This window comes from Myotis myotis, unplaced genomic scaffold, assembly GCF_014108235.1.
Source record: "Myotis myotis isolate mMyoMyo1 unplaced genomic scaffold, mMyoMyo1.p scaffold_m19_p_14, whole genome shotgun sequence".
In the NCBI taxonomy this organism is placed as follows: domain Eukaryota; kingdom Metazoa; phylum Chordata; class Mammalia; order Chiroptera; family Vespertilionidae; genus Myotis; species Myotis myotis.
The window spans coordinates 20,096,859-20,120,225 of record NW_023416318.1 but is presented as its reverse complement, the minus strand read 5'-3'; the positions used below and the strand labels follow the sequence as shown (position 1 = coordinate 20,120,225).

Below are 23,367 nucleotides of genomic sequence, written 5' to 3'. Positions count from 1 at the left end.
TGATGACAGTCTTAAAGGTAAAAAATGAAACAAAAATAAAGCAAGTATAACTTACCGTTATCTGACTTAGTCCAGCCAACCTCATTGTCAAAGTAGGTGACATAAAGTACTTAAATGCAAGATCTAGGCTTTCTTTATCAAAGCATAACGTTGTGTCCAATGGTTCTTTCACTGTGCTCCACATTAAGTCAGCCATGTTGCGAGCCGCACTCTGTCTTAACTCCTGATCAGAGAGCTTGCATAAATACCTGAAATGTTTCAGAAATAAAAACTTGCAAAATATTTCTAAAGACCACTTAATGATTCAATACTATTACTTTACTCCATAACCTTCAAAATGCAAAATGTTTAGTACGGTAGAATCTGGCATCCTGGGATTAATTAACATTCCCAATTTAAACTATTTCAAAGTGATGGTTCAAAGATTATGACTTGTGGCAATGTGTGCTTTACTGAAAGGCCAATTTAAATCATTAACTACAAAGAGCCAAGTCATTTAACACAAGATCCTGCACCTCCAGTAAAGCTTTATTATTCTCTAATACATACAATGTATACATCTTGTTTTAAATTTCAGCTGTTGTCATATAAACAGTGTATCTACTTCCCATATTCAGCCAAAATTCTTTTAATTGTGAACATTTTAAACTTCATTCTTTTTTGCCTTCCAAAAATCACAAGTCACTGATGTTCCTCTCAGACCCTGAATATTCTATTTGGTTGGTTTCTCTTCTCTATTCTAACCTCTCCGCATTAGGAATCCTCTGGGCTTGTAATGAATGGCAAAAAGGCCCATATTCCTCTCATCACTTTATATAGAAATCTTTACACCTCTTGATGGGAAGAGTGGAACAGTAACATTGTAATCTATTTCCCTACTCCCTTAAATCTCAGTTTTGCCATGAAACATCCTTTGGCCAATGGGACATTAAGAAATCTGATGTGAGACAGAAGCTGGAGACTTTTATGGGAGAAAACCAAGATGGCGGCATAGGTTAACGCTGGAGTTTGCTGCCTCGAACAACCACTTCAAAAATACAACTAAAAGACGGAACGGACATCATCCAGAACCAAAGGAAGGCTGGCTGAGTGGAAGTTCTACAACTAGGAGGAGAGAGAATAGCATACCAAGACTCAGAGGAGGCGCAGTGCTGAAGTAAAATACTAAGGTGCGGAGTGCATGCGGAGAGGGCTGGCGGCTGAGGGCGCGGTTGTCTGTTTCAATCAGGAGAGAGTCTAAGACTCTGAGCTCCAGATCCGGGCGAGTCTCTAGGGACCCAGACTCAAACGGGAGAAGCGGGACTGTCTGGCTTCGGTTGGAACTCGAAGGCAGCTTTCTCTCCGAGGTTTGCAGCGGTTGCTGGGACTCTGAGAGGCAGAGCCCCCGGGGACGGGACTGAGAGCAGCAATAACTGCTCGCTCAGCCTGTCCTGTAGATCCCCCGGGACCCGCCCCGCCCAAGCCCTGCACAGAGCCATTTGCTGGATAGCCTCGGGCAAAAGCTAGATTAGCACCTCCCTAGAGGACAGAAGTTCTCTCACTGCAGACACAGCTGATTCTCACAGCCACTTGGCCTGGAGGTCAAATCCCTTCTAGTATTACCTACAACAACCAAGGCTTAACTACAACAAGACTGCGCACAAAGACCACTAGGGGGTGCACCAAGAAAACATAAAAAAATGCGGAGACAAAGAAACAGGACGCAAATGCCAGAAATGGAAGATATAGCGGTCAAAACCACACTTTTAAGGTCTTTCAATAATTTTCTAAAAACTGCCAATAAATGTAGTGAGATCCTCAAGAAATCTAATGAGACCCTCGATGTTGTGATAAAGAACCAACTAGAAATTAAGCATACACTGACTGAAATAAAGAATAGTATACAGACTCCCAACAGAAGACCAGTGGAGCGCAAGAATCAAGTCAAAGATTTGAAATGCGAAGAAGCAAAAAACACCCAACCAGAAAAGCAAAATGAAAAAAGAATCCGAAAATACGAAGATAGTGTAAGGAGCCTCTGGGACAGCTTCAAGCGTACCAACATCAGAATTATAGGGTGCCAGAAGAGGAGAGAGAGCAAGATATTGAAAACCTATTTGAAGAAATAATGACAGAAAACTTCCCCCACCTGGTGAAAGAAATAGACTTACAGGTCCGAGAAGCACAGAGAACCCCAAACAAAAGGAATTCAAAGAGGACCACACCAAGACACATCATAATTAAAATGCCAAGGGCAAAAGACAAAGAGAGAATCTTAAAAGCAGCAAGAGAAAGAAACTCAGTTACCTACAAGGGAATACCCATACGACTGTCAGCTGATTTCTCAACAGAAACTTTGCAGGCCAAAAAGGAGTGGCAAGAAATATTCAAAGTGATGAATAGCAAGAACCTACAACCAAGATTACTTTATCCAGCAAAGCTATCATTCAGAACTGAAGGTCAGATAAAGAGCTTCACAGATAAGGAAAAGCTAAAGGAGTTCATCACCACCAAACCAGTATCATATGAAATGCTGAAAGGTATCCTGTAAGAAGAAGAAGAAGAGAAAGGTAAAGATACAAATTATGAACAACAAATATGCATCTACCAACAAGTGAATCTAAGAATCAAGTGAATAAATAATTTGATAAACAGAATGAACTGGTGATTATAATAGAATCAGGGACATAGATAGGGAATGGACTGACTATTCTTGGGGGGGGAAAGAAGTGTGGGAGATGCGGGAAGAAACTGGACAAAAATCGTGCACCTATGGATGAGGACAGTGGGTGGGGAGTGAGGGCAGAGGGTGGGGCGGGAACTGGGAGGAGGGGAGTTATGGGGGGAAGAAAGAGGAACAAATGTAATAATCTGAACAATAAAGACTTAATTTAAAAAAAAAAAAAAAAAAAAAGACAGAACCTAGCTGGAGAACCTAAACAGAACCTGGCTATGATGATCACCTGAAAAAAAAAAAAAAGAAAAGAAAAAAAGAAAGAGATGTGACCTAAGCAGAAGTTTCAAACGCCTTTGAGCTTGCCATCTCTCGCTGGGAGCTCTTCAACCACCAAGAACAGTGACTCAGGTTAGCTTGCTTGATGAAAGAGATATGGTCAATGCCCCAAATGACATCTAGCCAACTGCAAGACAGATATGAAACTCTCTTCCCCACTATGACCAATCACCCAGACAAGCACAAGACATATGAGTGAGGCTATCCTAAAGCACCCAGTTTCTAGCCAGTCAGCCCAGATCAGGAGAACTAGCCAAACAGATAATTGTTAAATTGCTGTTATTTCAAGCCACTAAGTTTGGGAGCCGTTTTCTTTCTTTTTTTAAAAAAAAATATATTTTATTTTTTTTTTTTTTTTTTTTTTACAGAGAAGAAGAGAGAGAGATAGAGAGTTAGAAACAATGATGAGAGAGAAACATCAATCAGCTGCCTCCTGCACACTCCCTACTGGGGATGTGCCAGCAACCAAGGTATATGCCCTTGACTGGAATCGAACCTGGGACCCTTGAGTCCGAAGGCCGACGCTCTATCCACTGAGCCAAACCGGTCAGGACTGGGAGCCATTTTCTTATACAGCAAAAGCAAACTGACACAGGGATCCATCCTACGATCACGTCTATTCTCTTTCTACATTCTCTCCCCAGAGAACCCCATTCACTCCTATGGTTTTTAAGTGTTACCTTTATGTTGACAACTTCTAAATTGAGGATGTTGTTCTGAATAACAGACTTATACTCCCAATTTGCCAGTGCCTCTTAAACATCCTAAAGGCATATTAAAAGTAAGTCTTTTAAGCTCTCCCAGTCTTTTCACATCTCAGTTAATAATACAGCACAAAAGAGAAACTGAGGGGTGTGGGTTAAGTGTAATCCATGATACTACCCTTTTCTTAAACTCCACAATCACTAATCTTGTAGATTTCATTTTCACTTATATCCACTGAATTTTCAAAATCACCACAAATAATCCTTGCACAAGCAAGCATGATTTCTTTCCAGGACTACTGCATTATCCTTTCAATTGGTCTCCTGTCTTCTATTCCAACCCCCCTATAACGTATGATCCAATTAAAGCCAAAGTGATTTATAATGAAATTTACCAGGGTGACATTGGTTAATAAGATTATATAGGTTTCAAATGCTACATGATCTTTATACTGGAATTGTGTGCCTACCACCCAAAGTCAAAGCATCTTCCGTCACCATATATTTTGCCCCCTTTACCTTTTTTCTTTGTTACCTTACTAGTGTAGCATTCATCACTATCTGTTTATTTTTCTGACACTTTCTCCAATAACTCAAACAGTAATGAAAAATTATTAAACACCCAGTAATTTGCAAATGAATGAAAAAAAGTATAAAGAACTTAAAATTATTACCAAGAAATACAATCTTAGAACTCTTAACAGTTCATACTTTAAGTCTAATCAATACAATTCTTCTTTATCCTCTTCATATGTTTCCTTCCTAGGCTGAGGCTTAAAAAACTCAACTGTCACCTTCTCCTCCATGAGACTTTCTCTATTCCCATAATTAAAATTGTGACCCACTCTCTGGAACTCTCAATCTACCTTTGCTGCTATTTTTCTCTAATACTAATCATTATCTGATGAACTATATCATTTATTTATTCATTTTGTACAGAGCTGCACAAAAAAATTTTTTTTTCTGTTACATCCCCAGTGCTTAGAATATAATACTTAGCATACATTTGTTGACTGAATATAGTGGAATCCCATGTAACCAATGGTAATCTCTTTAATCTATATACCATGTTTAAAAAGTCTGACATAAATGGCTTTAAAAAGCAGTATTAGCCCTGACCAGTTTGGCTCAGTGGATAGAGCGTCGGCCTGCGGACTGAAAGGTCCCAGGTTCGATTCCAGTCAAGGGCATGTACCTTGGTTTCGGGCACATCCCCAATGGGGGGGGTGGGAGGGGTGCAGGAGGCAACTGATCGATGTTTCTCTCTCATTGATGTTTCTAACTCTCTATCCCTCTCCCTTCCTCTCTGTAAAAAATCAATAAAACATATTAAAAAAAAGCAATATTAAATATAAACCTACATATACATAAAAAATACTACACACCAAACTGAGAATAAAAATTTTCTCTAAAGAATGTGAAAACAAAGGACTTTGAAACAATATGATTCTGTACTATGTCATAAATTGTTTAAATGTACTACACTGATAATCAGACAGAAAAGATTTTATAAACGTACCTGATAACATAGGTCCTAAAAGGGATAATGTGCTGCATGACAGCGGGAATATGTAGCCATATTCTAATCTATAAAGAAACGTAAAGATGGCATTAATGTATAATAAATATATGAATACAAGTGTATTTCACTTTAATTAAAAACAAGATTATTTAGAATTTTGTTGGATCTAAACTACATACATTTTATCTATTTTGAAAAAGATAACAATATAATACACATTATCAAGTAATTAATTTAACCTATATACATTTTATATATACTGTAGGAGTTTGGATTTAATTTTATACTTATATAAATATAAGAATACACACACACACACACACACACACACACACACACACACACAAACAAAAAATCAATCCGAAAAATTATTAGCTTCTTGCTTAAAAAGGGACAACCACTTATCCAAGTAATATGGTAGCAATCCAAATACTACAGCACTAAATTAGTTTTCTAATAAACCATCTTACCATTCCTTCTAAAAAATATCAAATTACCTCTGATTTCTAGTCACTTCCATTAAATTTAAAACAAATATACTTAGCCCTGGCCAATGAGTTGGTTAGAGTGTTATCCAAAAAGTGGCAGGTTCAATTCAGTCAAGCACATACCCAGGTTGCAGGTTTAATCCCCAATCTTGGGGTGCATGGGGGAGGCAACTGATCATTGTTTCTTACATCGTTGTTTCTCTATCTCTCTTCCTCCCTTCCTCTAACATCAATGATAATATATACACTTTTTATGGAGTCACACATTAATTACAATATAAATAATCATTTATGAATTAAGCTTTTACTGTTACTACAGTCTAAGACAGGGGTCCTCAAACTTTTTAAACAGGGGGCCAGTTCACTGTCCCTCATACCGTTGGAGGGCCGGACTATAGTTTAAAAAAAAACTATGAACAAACTCCTATGCACACTGCACATATCTTATTCTGAAGTGAAAAAGCAAAACAGGAACAAATACAATATTTGTATTTGCATGTGGCCTGCAGGCCGTACTTTGAGGACCCCTGGTCTAAGATATAAAATGTTTCCTTTTTTCTGCAAGATATTCAAATCCATTTCTAAATCTAATATGCTTACGTTACAGTAGTTTTATTCTCATAATGATTTAAATATAAGAATAAAAATCCTAAGCAAAGCATCTAACAAGAAACTATGATACTAAGCCTAGTTAAGGGATATAAATGAAAAACAAATTTGCAAATGCAGAATGTATGACTTCACTCTAATCTAATAAGATAACCTACTAAGTCCTATAGCAAATACTATACTAATGTTGAAATGTACAAACTTTTTCTCCTAAGACCAGGAACAAAACAAGAATGCCTTCAATTCAACTTGAATTAATGGGCCTACACAGTGCAATTGGCAAGAAACCAAATAAAAGGAAAAAATAAAATCAAGATTACTTTGAGATGATATGACTACATAAGTAGAAAATCCAAAATAATTTTCAGATAAACATTTCTTGGAATTAACTATTTTAGCAAGATTGCTGCTTAAGAAGTTAATAAAAATAAATAAATCAATATATACATACATATGTACACATACATACACACAAAAACTATATTATACATATATATGTATGTATATTTCTTTTATACCAGGAACAAAGAGTAATTACAGTTTTCAAAAATATCCTCTTCAAGAACCAAGATGACGATATAGGTAAACACCTGTACTCACTGCCTCCCACAACCACATCAAAATTACAACTAAAATACAGAATAACCATAATCCAGAACCACCTGAAAGCTGGCTGAATGAAGCCCTACAACTAGAGAAGTAAAGGAGAAAGCACATTGAAACTGGTAGAAGGGACAGAGGCGCTAAACCAGTGACACTTTTTTAATCTGGAGGGAGATCGTCTCTACAGAGCAGAGGATTAGGGATTGGAGCTCAGTTACGAGGAGGCTGCTGGTGACCCAGCTGTTCCTCTTAAAAGGGTCCCACCCCAACTGAACTTACAAGGTTCCACTTCCTCTTAGCTCCAGTGCTAGGGTGAGGCTCTGGGGGACCCAGAGACATAGGAGAAACAGACCAAGGTGCTTGCAGGGGTCTTTGTTCCTATGCTGGGACCTCCTAGGTCAGCAGGGCTGACTGGCAGCCATTTCTATTTCCTCCACCCTGGTGATTCCCTGAGACCCCGCCCTATCCAATTTGCAGCCCCATCCAAACTGTGTGCAGCTGCTTTTGCATACGAATGAACTGTCCATGCTCAGGCTTCAGACTTTGCTCAAATCTCTCAAGGTGCCCCAAACCTATCAATAAACGGCCCAACACACAGCACTAGCACCAGCCTGCCTTGCTTCACAGCTGGGCCTTACCAGAGCACTTCCAAACCCAATACAAATAGGAGGAATCTGCATATCTCCTGTAGCTCCTGCCAAGTGGCCTAAGTCACTGGCTGACTTTGCACCTCCCTGGAGACATAACAGCCAGTGCACTCAGTGGTCATCATCAGACCATACCAAATTATAGCTCTACACATCCATAAGCGACACACTCAAGGGGCAGACTCAGTGAGCACCAAAGCCCCAATGAAGCACATCCTGCTCCATAGGGGTGTATCCTGCACAGCAGCTTTCCCACTGTAGTCACAGCGGGTCCTCACAGCCAATTGGCCTGGAGGTCAGTTCCTCCCAGTGACACCAACAGCAATCAAGTCTCAACTACAACAAGACTGTACACACAGACCCCAAAGGGGTGCAGAGTGCCCAACTCCGGTAACTGGGGAGGCTATAAGACACTGGACCCCACAGGACATCTACTACACAAAGCCACTCTACTACAGGAGACACAGTAGCTCTACCCATTACATAGAAACATAGGAAAGTAGCCAAAATTCAGAGAGAGAAAAAACATGTCACAAATGAAAGAAATGGAAGAGGGCAAACTGCTAGATACAGAGCTCCAAACCACAGTTATAAAGTTACTCAAGAATCTTCATGAGACCTTCAAGGGACTTAGTGAGACTTTCCAGGATATTAGTGAGAATGCCAAAGACATGGAAAAGGACCAGTCAGAAATTAAGCATACACTGACTGAAGAATAATATACAGGGATTCAACAGTAGACAGAGGATTCTGAGAAACTATCAATGATATGAAATATGAGGAAGCAAAAAAACATCCAATCAGAAGAGCAAAAAGAAAAAAGAATCCAAAAATATGAAAATAGTGTAAGGAGCCTCTGGGACTTTAAGCGTACCAATATTCGCATTATGGGGGTGCCAGAAGAAGAGCATGAGCAAGATATTGAAAATCTATCTGAAGAAATAATGACAGAAAACTCTTCCATTTAGTGAAAGAAATAGACTTACAAGTCCAGGAAGCACAGAGTCCCAAACATGAGGAACCCAAAGAGGGCCACAACAAGACACATCATAATTAAATGTTAAAGGCTAAAAGACAAAGAGAGAATCTTAAAAGCAGCAAGAGAAAAGCAATTAGTTACCTACAAGGGAACACTAATTTCTCAACAGAAACTGCATGCCAGAAGGGAGAGGCAAGAAATATTCAAAGTGATGAATAGCAAGGACCTACAACCAAGATTACCCTGCAAAGCTATCATTTAGAATTGAACATCTGATAAAAAGCTTCACAGACAAAAAAAGCTAAAGGAATTCATCACCACTAAACCAGTATTACCTGAAATGTTGAAGGGTATTCTTTATGAAGAGGAAGAAGGAAAAGAAAAAGAAAAAGATCAAAAATATAAATAGAATGGCAATAAAAACATATCAGCAGCCGAAACCAGTTTGGCTCAGTGGATAGAGCATGGGCCTGCGGACTGAGAGGTCCCGGGTTCGATTCCGGTCGAGGGCATGTGCCTGGGTTGCGGGCACATCCCCGGTGGGAGATGTGCAGGAGGCAGCTCATCGATGTTTCTAACTCTCTATCTCTCTCCCTTCCTCTCTGTAAAAAATCAATAAAATATATTTTAAAAAAAAAACATATCAGCAACTGAATCTAAAAATCAAAATAAATGGGTAAGAAATCTAATGAAGAGAATAGAATCAGAGGCATGGAAATGGAAAAGACTAACAATTCTCAGAGGGAAGAGGGGTGAGAAGGGCAGGAAGAGATTAAACAAAGATCTTACATGCATTACCTATGGACACAGACAATAGGGTGGCAAAGGCCTGGGGTGGGGCAGGAACCAGGAGGAGAAGGGGGGTGGGAGGAAGGGACATCTATAATACTCTCAACAAATAAAGATTTAAAAATACATATATACACATATCCGTATATATTCTCTTTACAAGATCAAGAAATAGCATATGCCTAGGAATAATCTAAGACATATGACACCTCTACATAGAAACAGAAATTATGAGAAATATTAAAGAACATGTTAATAAAAACACATTTGTCACAGTTATAGATTAGAAGACTCATATTACAAAAATGACAGTTTTCCCCAAAGTGATCTATAAATTCAATGCAAACAAAAAGTTTATGTACAAACTTTAGGCTCTGCTTCCAAATGCAAAGGTCCAAGAACAGATAAAACATTCTTTAATAATGACTGAGAATGGGGATGTAATGTACGGTGACTATAGTTAATAATGTTGTATTTTGTATCTGAAAGTAGCCAACAGAATAGTTCTTAAAAGTTCTCATTACAGCCCTGACCGGTTTGGCTCAGTGGATAGAGCGTCAGCCTGCGGACTCAAGGATCCCGGGTTCAATTCCTGTCAAGGGGCCGAAACCGGTTTGGCTCAGTGGATAGAGCGTCGGCCTGCGGACTTAGGGGTCCCGGGTTCGATTCTGGTCAGGGGCATGTACCTGGGTTGCAGGCACTTCCCCAGTGGGGGATGTGCAGGAGGCAGCTGATCGATGTTTCTCTCTCATCGATGTTTCTGGCTCTCTATCTCTCTCCCTTCTCTCTGTAAAAAATCAATAAAATATATTTAAAAAAAAAAAAAAAAATTCCTGTCAAGGGCATGTGCCTTGGTTGGGGGCACATGCCCTGTGGGGAGTGTGCAGGAGGCAGCTGATCGATGTTTCTCTCTCGTCGATGTTTCGGGCTCTCTGTCCCTGTCCCTTCCTCTCTGTGAAAAATCAATAAAATATATATTTTTTTTAAAAAAAGTTCTCATTACAAGAAAAATAAACTTAAGTATGAATGATGTCAGATGTTAACTAGACTTTCTATGGTTATCATTTTGCAATATATACAAATATCAAATCATTATGTTGTACACCTAAATTAATATGATGTTATATGTCAACTATACCTCAATTTTAAAAAAATGACAGGGAGATAGAACTTGCTTTACAAGATAGCAACCCTGCTCATAAAGCTCCAGAAATTAAGGTAGTATGCAAATAACCAAGATTAAACAATAGACTAATAGAATAAACAAGAAATCCCAGAGCCATGCACATATAGGTTCCTAACTTATGGTAAAAATGATAGTGTTGAAAAAAAGGAGAAACACTTCCGTTGCTACAGTGTTAGGAACAGTGGTTGTCTATATCAAAAAAAAATGAATCTTGATCCCTTACCCGCACCATACATAAAATAATTCCAGCTGACCTATAGATTAAAATGTGAAAGTAAAACAATCAAACTTTTAGAACACAGAAAAATCTCATGATCTCAAGGTAAGAAACATTTTTCCAACCATAAATAAAACATTACCATAAAACTTTTTTTTATAAATTACACAGTTTGATGGATAACTCTTAAAAGAGACAAGAGAATAAAAATCAGACTAGAGTGGAAGATATAACAATACATAGATGTCACACAAAAGACTAATATCCAAAACATAAAAAGAAATCTCCACCTATCAATAAGAAACAGACAGGAGAATCCAAGATGGTGGCATAGGTAAACATCTGAAATTGCTGCCTCACACAACCACTTCAAAAATACAACTAAAAGACAAAACGGACATCATCCAGAACCACAGGAAGGCTGGCTGCGTGGAAATTCTACAACTAGAAGGAAAGAGAAAAGCACACTGAGACTCAGAGGAGGTGCGGAAGTAAAGTGCAGAGGTACGGAGGCAGTGCGGAAAGGGCTGCCAAATGAGGACGCAGTTGTCTTTTTCAATCGGGAGGGAGACACACGCTCCTGCTCTGAACTCCAGTTATGGGCAAGTCTCGGGAGACCCAGACTCATACGGGGAGAAACTGGACTGTCTGGCAGCAGGCAGAACTCTAGGGCGGCTTTCTCTCAGAGGTGCTTGCAGCGATTACCACGACACTGAGACCCGGGGCCTCTTAGGGCAGGACTGAGGATCAACCATAGCTGTGTGCTCCGCCCTTTTGATTCCCTGAGACCCTGCCCCACCCAAGCTGTGCTCAGAGGCTTTTGCATATGAATGGCCTGACCCTGTGAGATCTAAAATTACCTAATGAACTGCAGCTGGCTCAGAGAGACCCAGAACATCCAAAAGAAGGCCCAAGGCCCCACAGCAGCTTGCATTGCTTCACAGCTGGGCCTCATCTGGAAACCTCCAAACCCCAAACAAAGAAGTGGAATCTGCAGATCCTTCCATAGCTCCTGCTGGGTAGCCTCAGGCAGAGGCTAAATTAGCACCTCCTTAGAGATCCAAGAGCCAGTGTACCCAGTGGTCAGAGTGGGACCATCCAGATTACAACTCCTCAGATCCATAAGGGACACACTCAGGGAGCAGACTCAGTGAGCACCAAAGCCCCACTGAAGCAAGACTTACCCCATAAGGGTGTCTCCAGCAAAGAAGTTCTCCCACCATAGACACAGTTGATTCTTACAGTCCATTGGCCTGGAGGTCAATTCCTCCCAGTGATACCAACTACAATCAAGGCTTAACTACAACAAGACTGTGCACACAGCCCACAAAGGGGTGCACCAAGAGTGTCCACCTCAGGTAATTGGGGAGGCTGAGCCACTGGGCCGTATAACACACCTAGCAGAGAAAGCCACTCTATCAACACAGGGAAGCAGCCAAAATGCGGAGACAAATAAACAGGTCACAAATGACAGAAATGGAGGAAAGCAAACTACTGGATATAAAGTTCAAAACCATGATTATAAGGTTTTTCAAGAATTTTCTAGAAACTGCCAATAAATTTAGTGAGACTCTCAATAAATCTACTGAGACCCTCAAGCATATGAAAAAGGTCCAACTAGAAATTAAGCATACAGCATACACTGACTGAAATAAAGAATATTATACAGAATCCCAACAGCAGACTAGAGGATCGCAAGAATCAAGTCAAAGATTTGAAATACGAAGAAGTAAAAAACACCCAACCGGAAAAATAAAAAGAAAAAAGAACCCAAAAATATGAAGATAGTGAAGGAGCCTCTGGGACAACTTCAAGGGTCCCAACATCCGAATTATAGGGGTGCCAGAAGAAGAGAGAGAGCAAGATATTGAAAACCTATTTGAAGAAATAATGGCAGACTTCCCCTACCTGGTGAAAGAAATAGACTTAAATGTCCAGGAAGCACAGAGAACCCCAAACAAAAGGAATCCAAAGAGGACCACACCAAGACACATCATAATTAGAATGCCAAGAGCAAAAGACAAAGAGAGAATCTTAAAAGCAGCAAGAGAAAAACAGTTATCTAAATGGGAGTACCCATATGATTGTCAGCTGATTTCTCAACAGAAACTATGCAGGCCAGAAGGGAGTGGCAAGAAATATTCAAAGTGATGAATAGCAAGCTGTATTTCAGACTAGAGGCCCACAGCACGAAATTCGTGCACTTGGGGGGAGAGGGTCCCTCAGAGCCCTCGGAGGATATCCAACTGACAGCTTAGCACTGCCACAGAGGTGGAGAGGCTCCCACCAGCACTGCAGCGCTCACCAGCCATGACCCCAGGTTCTGGCTGAGAGGCACTCCCGCTGTGGGAGCACAATGACCACCAGGGGGCAGCTCCAACATTGAGTATCTGCCCCCTGGTGGTCAGTACGCATCATAGCCGCTGGTCGTTCCGCCTTTTGGTCGATTTGCATATTAGCCTTTTATTATTTCAGATAAGAGGTAAATGGCTAAATTTACCTATTCAACTTAAATTCAATTATTTATACAAATTCAATTTTATTATAATACAGATTTTAAGAAGGCTTTAAAGATATAATCAAGTAATATGGAGGTCACATGGGATTAAGGTAGACCTTAGTTCAATGACTAGTGTCCTTACAAGAGGAAGGAAATTTGGATACAAACACACAGAGGAGAAAGCCATGTAAAGATGGAGGCAGAAATTGCAGTAATACATCTCTATATAAGCTAAGGACCATCAAGGATTGCAAGCAACTACCAGATGCTGGGAGACAGGACCAAATACTTCTTAAGAACCTCCAAAAAAAGGAACTGCTGACACCTGATTTATGACTTCTAGTTTCCAGAACCATGAAAGAATAAATGTCTATTGTTTTACATCACACAGTTTATGGTACCTTTGTCACAGCTGCCCTAAAACCACAGAAGTGCTTTCTGGATTTTAATGAATTCTTTTTTAATTCTGGTTATTTGTTAGTATAAGAAGGTAGTATACAAATTAAATAAAAGAGATCTTGACCCTTTCTATGAAAAAAAAGTACTCTAAGGAGGTTTCTGTACTCAATTTTTTTTAAATATAGCGAAAAAAAAGTTATTCTACATACAAATCACTCAAAACCTGCCTTTACTGTACATAAAATTTGTTATTAAAATCTAGACATTATACTCAAGGGTAAAACCAATTCCAAATAACACTTACGTTAGATACAACTGTAATAAATGCATGTGCTATAAGAAATGGCAAAGTTTCAGGAGTTCCATATTCAAAGCAATCCTTCATGAGAGAAAGGCCATTTTTCCCACAAAACAAACATACATAACGAAGCAAATGCAATGGTACTTCTACATCCTGAGGAAAAAAAGAAAATGTTATTTTAAAACTAAATCAGGAATGATTTTTATTTTATTATCAATACTGGAAAAATACTGATCATACATAAAAATAAACTCAAAACACACAAATGGGGGTGGGGGGCACAACCACAAAATTTTCCATAAAACTGAGAATGAAAATAGGCAAAAACTTACATTCATATCACAGAATGCCCCCAATATGTTGCTTTCTTGGGTTGATATATCCTGAGTGTATAAAAAAAAAGTAAATACAATTAGGTCACACTACTTAATGACAACCCTTACAAAATACAATTTTTTAAAGACTGCTTTTATAAAAACTCAGATTTTGTGATTGCTTCTCATCATGAACAGTGGTATTCCTAATTGAAGCTAATATGACTGAGTTCTAAAGTATATGTTAACTCTTCTCCAAATAAATATTTCTATACTATGTAGTACACATTATTTATCTTAAACAAAAATCTTTCCTTAAAGAATTGGAGTAATTATATATATATATATGTGTGTGTATATATATATATGTATACACACACACACACACACACACACACACACACACGTATATTTATCTTTTTTATTAGTTGTTTAGGATAATTGACTAAATGATGAACAGGACCAAAGGGAATGTACATTTTAAATGCTGATGTACATTGCCAAATTGCCCTCCAACATGGCCTTACCAGCTTATACTCTCACTAACAATGGATGAGTGTGCTTCTGGGTAGTTAAATTTTATGTATGGAAAGCACATTATAAAACAGAGAATTCCAAAGCACAGTTTCAAAACCATATTAAGTGTTTTTAGAATTACTCTAGCCCTAGCCAGTTTGGCTCAGTGGATAGAGCGTCAGCCTGAGGACTGAAGGGCCCTGGGTTTGATTCTGGTCAAGGTCACATGCCTGGGTTGTGGAGTCCATCCCAAGTAGAGGGTGTGCAGGAGGCAGTTGATCAGTGATTCTCATCATTGATGTTCCTATCTCTCCCTTCCTCTCTGAAATCAGTAAAATATATATACTTACACACACACACACACACACACACACACGCACAGTTTGTCTCAGTGAATTAAGCATCAGCCTGTGGAACAAAGGGTCCTGGGTTTGATTCTGGCCAATGGCACATGCCTAGGTTGTGGGCTCAATCCCCAGTGAGGGGCATGCAGGAGGCAGCCAATCAATGATTCTCATCATTAATGTTTCTCTCTCTCTCCCTCTCCCCTCCTCTCTGAAGTCAATAAAAATTTAAGAAAAAAAAAAAACATTTAGAAAATGTATATGTAATCAGACTCACAGAAATTATTCATTTAACATCTCAAAATTAGAAACAACTTAGGTATCAATAGGATGGCTAAATAAATGGTGGCATAACCATCTAAGCTTTTTAAGCATCCTTCAAAAATATTAAGGGGAGTCCTGGCTGCCGTGGCTTAGTTAGTTGGAGCATCATCCCATACATTTTGGGTGGGTGTATATGAGAGGCAACCAATCAATGTTTAGCTCTCACATACATGTTTCTCTCTTGCTGTCTCTGAAATCAATTAAAAAAAAAATCCTCAGGTGAGGATTATAAAAATGATCTATATATATAAAAGGCTACTATGCAAATTGCTCGGGAGTTCAACCAGGAGAGTGGGAGCTCAATCGTTATGATGTGCGCTGACCACCAGGGGGCGGCGTGGAACATGACAGGCAGCCACAGGTTGGTGACTGCTGCCCAGCCTAGACAACAGCCAGCACCAAAAGTCAGAAAGGAAGTTGGACCATAAAACACTCAAAAGTGAATGCAGCTGCATAAATGAGACACACAAAACCAGCAAAGGAATTGCCAGGCCAACCCACGGAATCATGAGTAATAATAAATCACTATTGTTTTAAACCACTAATATTATGCACTGCCACGTAACTATCTCAATTTTCACTACATTTAGAAAGAAATGTCATTATCTAAATTAGAAACCTAAGATGAGTTACTAAACTCTTTAGAAGGGCTTATAAAAATATTACTAATAGAATGAGTCAAGCCATCTTACGTTACAAAAGAAAATACTATTATTTAAAACTAGTGGCCCAGTGCACAAATTTCATGCACCGGGGAAGAGGGGTTCCCTCAGCCCAGCCTGCACCTTCTCACAATCTGGGACCACTGGCTACTAACCGCTCATCTGCCTGCCTGCCTGATCACCCCTAATTTCTCTCCCCTGCCGGCCTGATCTCGCCCCCAACTGCCCTGCCCTCCCCTGCCAGCCTGATCTTGCCCCCAACTGCCCACCCCTGCTGGCCTGATCGCCCCTAACTGCCTCTGCCTCGGCCCCCCCACCATGGAAGGAAGTCGGAAGTCCAGAATATGGCTGGTCGACCCGGTCTAATTAGCATATTATGTAGATTATGTAGGATAGGATTGCTTAAATGGGGGGGGGGGGGGGGGGGCGCCTTTTTCAGCAGGAGGAGATGCTCCTGGCAGACAAAAATACATAATCCCTATATCTGGACTGATAGCCAGCCAAATGCACTATACTGCCAAACAGGTCATTAAAAAATTGAACCGCTTTTTTACATCTTACACCAAACAGCTGTTGCCCTTTTAAAACCTCTCCTCAGCCCCACCTTAGGTTCTGCCTTAGCAGTTCACCCAGATTAGGTTCTTACTGGTCGGTTTCTATGCCAGCATCTCCCGGCCTGATCAGAGGGACAGGGCTGATCAGCAGCCGCCTCAGGCTGCTGGCGTGCGGGCTGAACTGCTGATCTGGGGGGGGGGGGGGGGGGGGGGCGGGGGCAGGGAGGGAGAGGCGTGGCTACTGGCGAGGCCAGAGAGAGGCAAGCCTGCACAGAGGCTGCTGATCGGACCCTGCTTCTCACTCCAGGCCTCACCAGCAGCCACGGAAGCTGCTGATCAGCCCTGCCCACCTCCCCTCTCTCTCTCCAGAAGTCAGCAGTTCCGCCCACTCGCCAGTCCCCGCCCACCTGAGCCTGCTGCCCACGCAGCCTAGCATTTGGTTGTCCCTTCGGTCGTTTTGGACATTACAAACCCTGGCTCTTTATATATAGAGACTAATAGTTACTTTTTTGACTAAGACCATTTCAAATTCTGTTACCTATACCTCTAAAAATGAAATTCAAAATTCTATGTGCTTCTTTTTCCCAATCATTATCTTTTGAAAGACTAACAATAGAGCATAGATCCACATCAGCAAAATATTTAGATCATCAATGAACAGTTCAATTTTTATGACTGCAATGTATATATCCTTCCTTAATAGGAATATGAACAAATGTTTAATATAAGTTATTACAGGAACAGTTTAAAGAAAACTGGAATTATTTTTATAATAGTAATTTTTATACATTTTTCCATCAATAACTGTCTTTATATTCATAACTTAGAAACTGACAACTATATACTAACATAGTATTACTTAAAATTCACAATACTTATTTTTACATACCTCTATAGTAGGATGAGTATTATGCTTATAAGCAGTATATAAGGGAAATTGAATTTGAAAAATTTTTGCCACACATAGTAAGAGTTTTTCCTTCTCATCTGTACTCCATAAACTAAAAGGATCAGAACACTCCTCAGTCACACTACAAATTCTTGTAGAGTTCGATTTTTTTTCTATTGATTTTTGCCTTTCTGTACTTCCTTCATTACACTCTCTTTCTATATTCAGTGGTTCTTCTGCTTGATTACTCTCATCTTGCCACGTGGAATCTATGTTAATAGTAGTACAATGTTTACAAAGCTGGTCCCGGAGCACTTGAACTTGGGCAATCACTAAGTTAATAAGTGCACACACTACTTGGTTAAAAATCTCCAAATGCTTATATTCCTTGAAGCAGCATAGACATTGCCTGTAAGGGGAAAAAAATAAATTAATCAATACTTCCTAGAGAAGTAACAATTATATATAACAATATAAAAAATTAAGCAAATACTAAAATACATTTTTCTAAATGGTTTTTATTTCCTCCTTCCTGATTAAGTAGCACCATAATAACTTTAGATAGCATAACATCAAAAACTGGTACTTTAGCCCTAACCAGTTTGGCTCAGTGGATAGAGCAGGGGTCCCAGGTTCAATTCCGGTTAAGGGCATGTACCTCGGTTGCGGGCACATAACCAGCGGGGGGTGTGCAGGAGGCAACTGATTTGATGTTTCTAACTATCCCTCGCCCTTCCTCTCTGTAAAAAAATCAATAAAATATATTTTTTAAAAAAACAAAAAACTGGTACTTTAGTTAATAAAAAGTCACCGTATTAAGTGGACAGCTATCATCTCAATTTTATGTAGGCATTTACCTGCCCTTCTATACAAAGAACTATTTAAGCATAAGAATTGTGGCAAATATTTTTGCTTCTCTAAGAACCAAGTACTCATTTTATGCTCAGTAAATAACAGGAAAACAGGTTATAATAATATGCCTTATTAGTAAAGCTGCTTATTTTACAAAAGTGGTTTTGTTGTCAATTTTAAAGCCCACATTTTAAAATTAATAATTTGCTTGAAGTCTACTTGGGAGGAGCATTCCTACCCTATTTGGTAGAGCAAGAGTTTAGGAACATCGCACACACACACACACACACACAACAACATATAAAAATAAATGTAAACAATGAGTCAGTAATTAATATACTTGTCTAATTTTTTTAGACAAGTTTAGTTAGTAGCACAATGCCTAGCATATTGTAAATAATCAAAGGGGTCTGTTGAATCAACAAGTGATACACAAGTAATAGGTTATAATAATTGCATCCAATAATGAATGACAGTTAAGTAACTATTATAATTTTCACCTAGTTATATTATCAAAACATCTATATTGTAGTCCAAATAGATCACCAACTCCTTGTGTGACCATGTAGAAATAATCCCATTTCCTCAACTGTAGCAGATTTAAAGTATGGCCACATACTCTTCCCTTTAAAGAGTGAAGGCCAATTTTCCTCCCCTCGAATATGGACCAGATTTAATGACTGGCTTCTTCTAAAGAATGGAATGTGGCAGAAATAACAGTGTATGACATCTGTGAGTAGGTCATAAAAGACATTGCTACTTCTGCCTTGCTCTCTTTTGGATCACTCACTCTGTGGGAAGCCAGCTATCATGTTGTGAGACACTCAAAGAGTGAAGAGGTCCACATAAGAAAAATACTGAGGTCTCACACTAACAACAGGTTACAACTTGCCAATCATGAAAGTGAGCCCATCTGGAATATGCTCCAGCCCCACACAAGGTTGAGATGACTAACCTGACCAACATCTTGAGTATAACTTTATGGGAAATCCAAGCCAGATCTGACTAGTTAAAACCACTCCCAAATTCCTATCCATAGAAACTGTGAGGATAATGTTTATTATTGCCTTAAAACACTACTTTTGGAGTAATCTACTACACAGAAAAAGCTAAATGATACATCATGCCTATTTTATCAGTAGCAAATGAAAGGGATTTTACTTCTAAGGCCTCCTCCAGTTTTAAAATTCTATAATATTGCAATTTATATAAGAAAAATAAAGTTTTTTCCTGATGAATAGCTTCTTCCTTTAGGTTTAGGAAAACCAAGTTCAAAGGACCATACCTTTGAATACGTTTCTTTTGTGAAAATATTCTAAACTGCCCTCCCTCACAAAAAATCTTGAAGTCAGATTTGGGTTAAGAAAGCCAAAAGGCCAGTCAATTTTACCATAAAAATTCATTGTCAGGAAATGAGCATTAAACTGCTTGATAACTGACTGTGAAATCAGTATTAAAAAACAAAAATGAGACCGGCCAGCATGGTTCAGTGGTTGAGGACCAACCCATGAACCAGGAGGTCACGGTTCAATTGCCAGTCAGGGCACATGCCCAGGTTGGGGGCTCAATCTCCCATTGGAGGATGTGCACGAGGCAGCCAATCAATGATTCTTTCTCATTACTGATGCTTCTATCTCTCTCTCCCTCTCCCTTACTCTCTGAAATCAATAAAACTATACATATGTTTTTAATTTCAAAGGAAGTAGATAAAATGCAGAAAGAAAAGAAGTGAAATAAAAGGTTTCAAGCAAGGGTGAGTGCTCAACCACTTAAGCCCACCAGCCAGGCTTTCAGTGCCCTCTCTTAACCATGGAGGGACAGAAAAGGATAAGAAGATTTTCCAGGAAAAGCTTCAACACCAAAGCCAGATCAAAACAAGCAGTAAAAAGAAATTCAGCCCAGTTGCTGTGGCTCAGTGGCTGAGCGTTGACCTATGAACCAGGAGGACATTATTTGATTCCAGGTCAGGGCACATGCCCAGATTGCAGGCTTGATCCCCAGTGTGGGGCTTGCAGGAGACAGCAAATCAATGATTTCTTCTCACCATTGATATTTCTATCTCTCTCTCCCTCTCCCTTACTCTCTGAAATCAATAAAAATATATTTTCTTTAATTTCAAAGGAAGTGGATAAAATGCATAAATAAAAAAGTGAAATAAAAGACTTTAATTAATTTATATCCTGAGACATAAAAGATAATGGGTTGCTGAAACAAGATTAATGCATTCAAATTACAAAACAGAGCCCTTTAATGTGTACAAATATATACTAGAGGCCCAATGCACAAAATTCGTGCAAGAGTAGGCCTTCCTTCCCCCAGCTGCCAGCACCGGTTTCCCTCTGGCACCAGGGACTCAGGCTTCCCTCGCAGCCCTGGCTTCATTCAGAATGTCATCTGAAAGGACATTCAGTCTAATTAGCATATTACGCTTTTATTATTTTTTTTTTAAATATATCTTATTGATTTTTCACAGAGAGGAAGGGAGAGAGATAGAGTTAGAAACATCGATGAGAGAGAAACATCGATCAGCTGCCTCTTGCACATCCCCCACCGGTACATGCCCTTGACCGGAATCGAACCCGGGACCTCTCAGTCCGCAGGCTGACGTTCTATCCACTGAGCCAAACCGGTTTCGGCACGCTTTTATTATTATAGATAGCTTTTGCACATACAACATTCACAATTTAATAATAAATTAAAATTATAGCAATTTGTAAAATTCAACACAAAGTTCAGAAGGTAAAACTAAAGAAACCTCTCTCAAAGTAGACAAAGAAAGACAATGGGAAGAATGGGAAGGAAAAGAGGTAAAATCAGCTGACTAATATAATTCCAAGAAGACACAGTAAAAAATCTAGATGTGAGGAAATTATGACATTATTTTAATTTCAGAACTTAAAAGCCCACCAAAACACGTATCATGAAATTTCTGAAATAAAGGAGGGGCAAAGATCCTAAAAGCTTTCAGGGAGAGTGAAGAATGACAAGGAAAAGCTCAGGAATAAAAATAGCTAGTACTTCTTCAAAGCAATATTGGAATCCAGAATACAATGCAGCAATATTTTCAAAGTCCTGACAGAAAAAAATTTTCCATCTAGATATCTGTATCCAACAAATTGTCAATAAAAATAAGGGTATAACACACATTTTGAGGCCTTGAAAGCTCTAAAAATACATTTGTTTCCCATGCACTCTTCTCAGAAAAAAACAAAGAAGTAAACCAATAGATATGACAACATGGAATCCCAGAAACTGGAGATCCAGAACAACAGAAAAGCAAATGAAATTTCAAAGGTGATGTGAAGAGAAGAAAGCTGTTTAGTAACCCTAGTAAGAAATCAATACAGATTGGAATAGGAAAGGCCAAAGAAGACTGGGGAGATCAGAGAAAAGAAGAAAATAGATCATTTAGTGATTTATAAAAATGTAAAAATTAGTACTAAGAAAAGTTAGAGAGTGTGGGAAGAATTAGTGATCCACACCCAGAAAATTAATCAAATGAAAAAAACCAGTAAACTCTAGGAAACCAAAGAAATGACAACAGATAAATAAGAATTTATATCATGTTAAGATATAAAATGAACCCAAGAACCATTATTGGCTCCTCACTGAGCAGTATTTTTATTTTTTTTAACTACCCTGAGAACTAATATAACTTTACTGAAAGGATAAGGAAGAGTAAGGGTGAACTCTTTATATATAAGAAAAGGAATATCATAATTATACCAAAAATTGATAGATGAAGTCATCCTATCTAATAATAGACAAACATGGTAATTAACCGTACCTTCGCTACACTTCCCATTGGCTAATCAGGGCGATATGCAAATTAACTGCCAATTAAGATGGCAGTTAACCTCCAACAAAGATGGCAGCTAATTTGCATACTGCAGGCAGATCCCACTGTGCAGCCCAAGGCGAGATCCTGGCCTGCCGTGTCTTGGGCAGGGTGGGCGGGGCGAGCGGCAGCGTGATCTGTGAGAGGACACAGGTTGAGCTGAGGGACCCCCCTTCCCTGCCAGTGCACAAATTCTACTACCTTCTACTACCAAACTAATAGACAAACATGGTAATTTACCGTACCTTCACCACGTTTCCCATTGGCTAATCAGCATGATATGCAAATTAACCAACAAAGATGGCGGCTAATTTGCATACTGTAGGCAGGGTGGGACAGCGCCATCCCACCTGCCCTGCCACCATCCAGGCCTACTATCTGCAACCCAAGGCAGCGGGCGCCCCGTATGCAACCCGGCCCGGAGCGGCGGGCGGGGCAGCGAAGGCTTGAAGACGGCTCCGGCCAGAGCGAAGGCCTGGATCCCGGGTGCCGGAGGAAAACCGGTGCCGGAGGAAAACCGGTGCCGGCAGCCAGGGGAAGGGAAAGCCTATTGCATGAATCTTTCCATGCAACAAGCCTCTAGTACCAAAATAATGTTTTAGAATATATAGGTTAATATCAAAACCAACATCTGAAAGAGTTGAAAATAAAAACGGGGCTGAGGAAATAGGAAAACATTGACTTTTTTTAAAAGACAGGCTTTTCCTATCAATTTATACACCAGTTACTTTGCATTTATATACCATATCATTCATACCCTTCCACTATCTGATCTTATGTTATTCTCAATCCTACCCCTATTTTTACCATCATAAGATCAACCAGCCTATACTTAAGAGTTATATTCTGCTCACCTAGGTGGAGTATGCTTACATTTTAAAATGTGCAATGAGCCCTAGCTTGTTTGACTCAGTGGATAGAGCATCAGCCTGTGGATTGAAGGGTCTGGGGTCTGATTCCCTCCAAGAACACATGTCCTGGTTGCAGGATCAATCCCCAGTAGGGGGTGTGCAGGAGGCATCCAATCAATGATTTCCTCTCATCATTGATGTTTCTCCCTCTCTCTTCCTCCCCCTTCCTCTCTGAAATTAATAAAGACATATTTTTTAAAAATGTGTAATAAAAATTTCTAAATGCC

General features: G+C 39.5%; 1 protein-coding gene across 2 annotated transcripts in view; it reads right to left on the bottom strand.

Moving 5' to 3' along the window:
- Positions 1 to 23,367, bottom strand: part of USP34 (ubiquitin specific peptidase 34) — a 242,035-nt gene that overhangs the window by 178,545 nt on the left and 40,123 nt on the right. For both annotated transcript variants that reach the window (XM_036334433.1, XM_036334432.1), the window contains 5 exons: positions 17,540 to 17,948; positions 14,269 to 14,319; positions 13,940 to 14,089; positions 5,216 to 5,283; positions 56 to 248 (listed from right to left, as the gene is read on the bottom strand). In XM_036334433.1, coding sequence (XP_036190326.1) covers positions 56 to 248; positions 5,216 to 5,283; positions 13,940 to 14,089; positions 14,269 to 14,319; positions 17,540 to 17,948 — 871 coding nt within the window. The remainder of the gene's footprint in view (positions 1 to 55; positions 249 to 5,215; positions 5,284 to 13,939; positions 14,090 to 14,268; positions 14,320 to 17,539; positions 17,949 to 23,367) is intronic.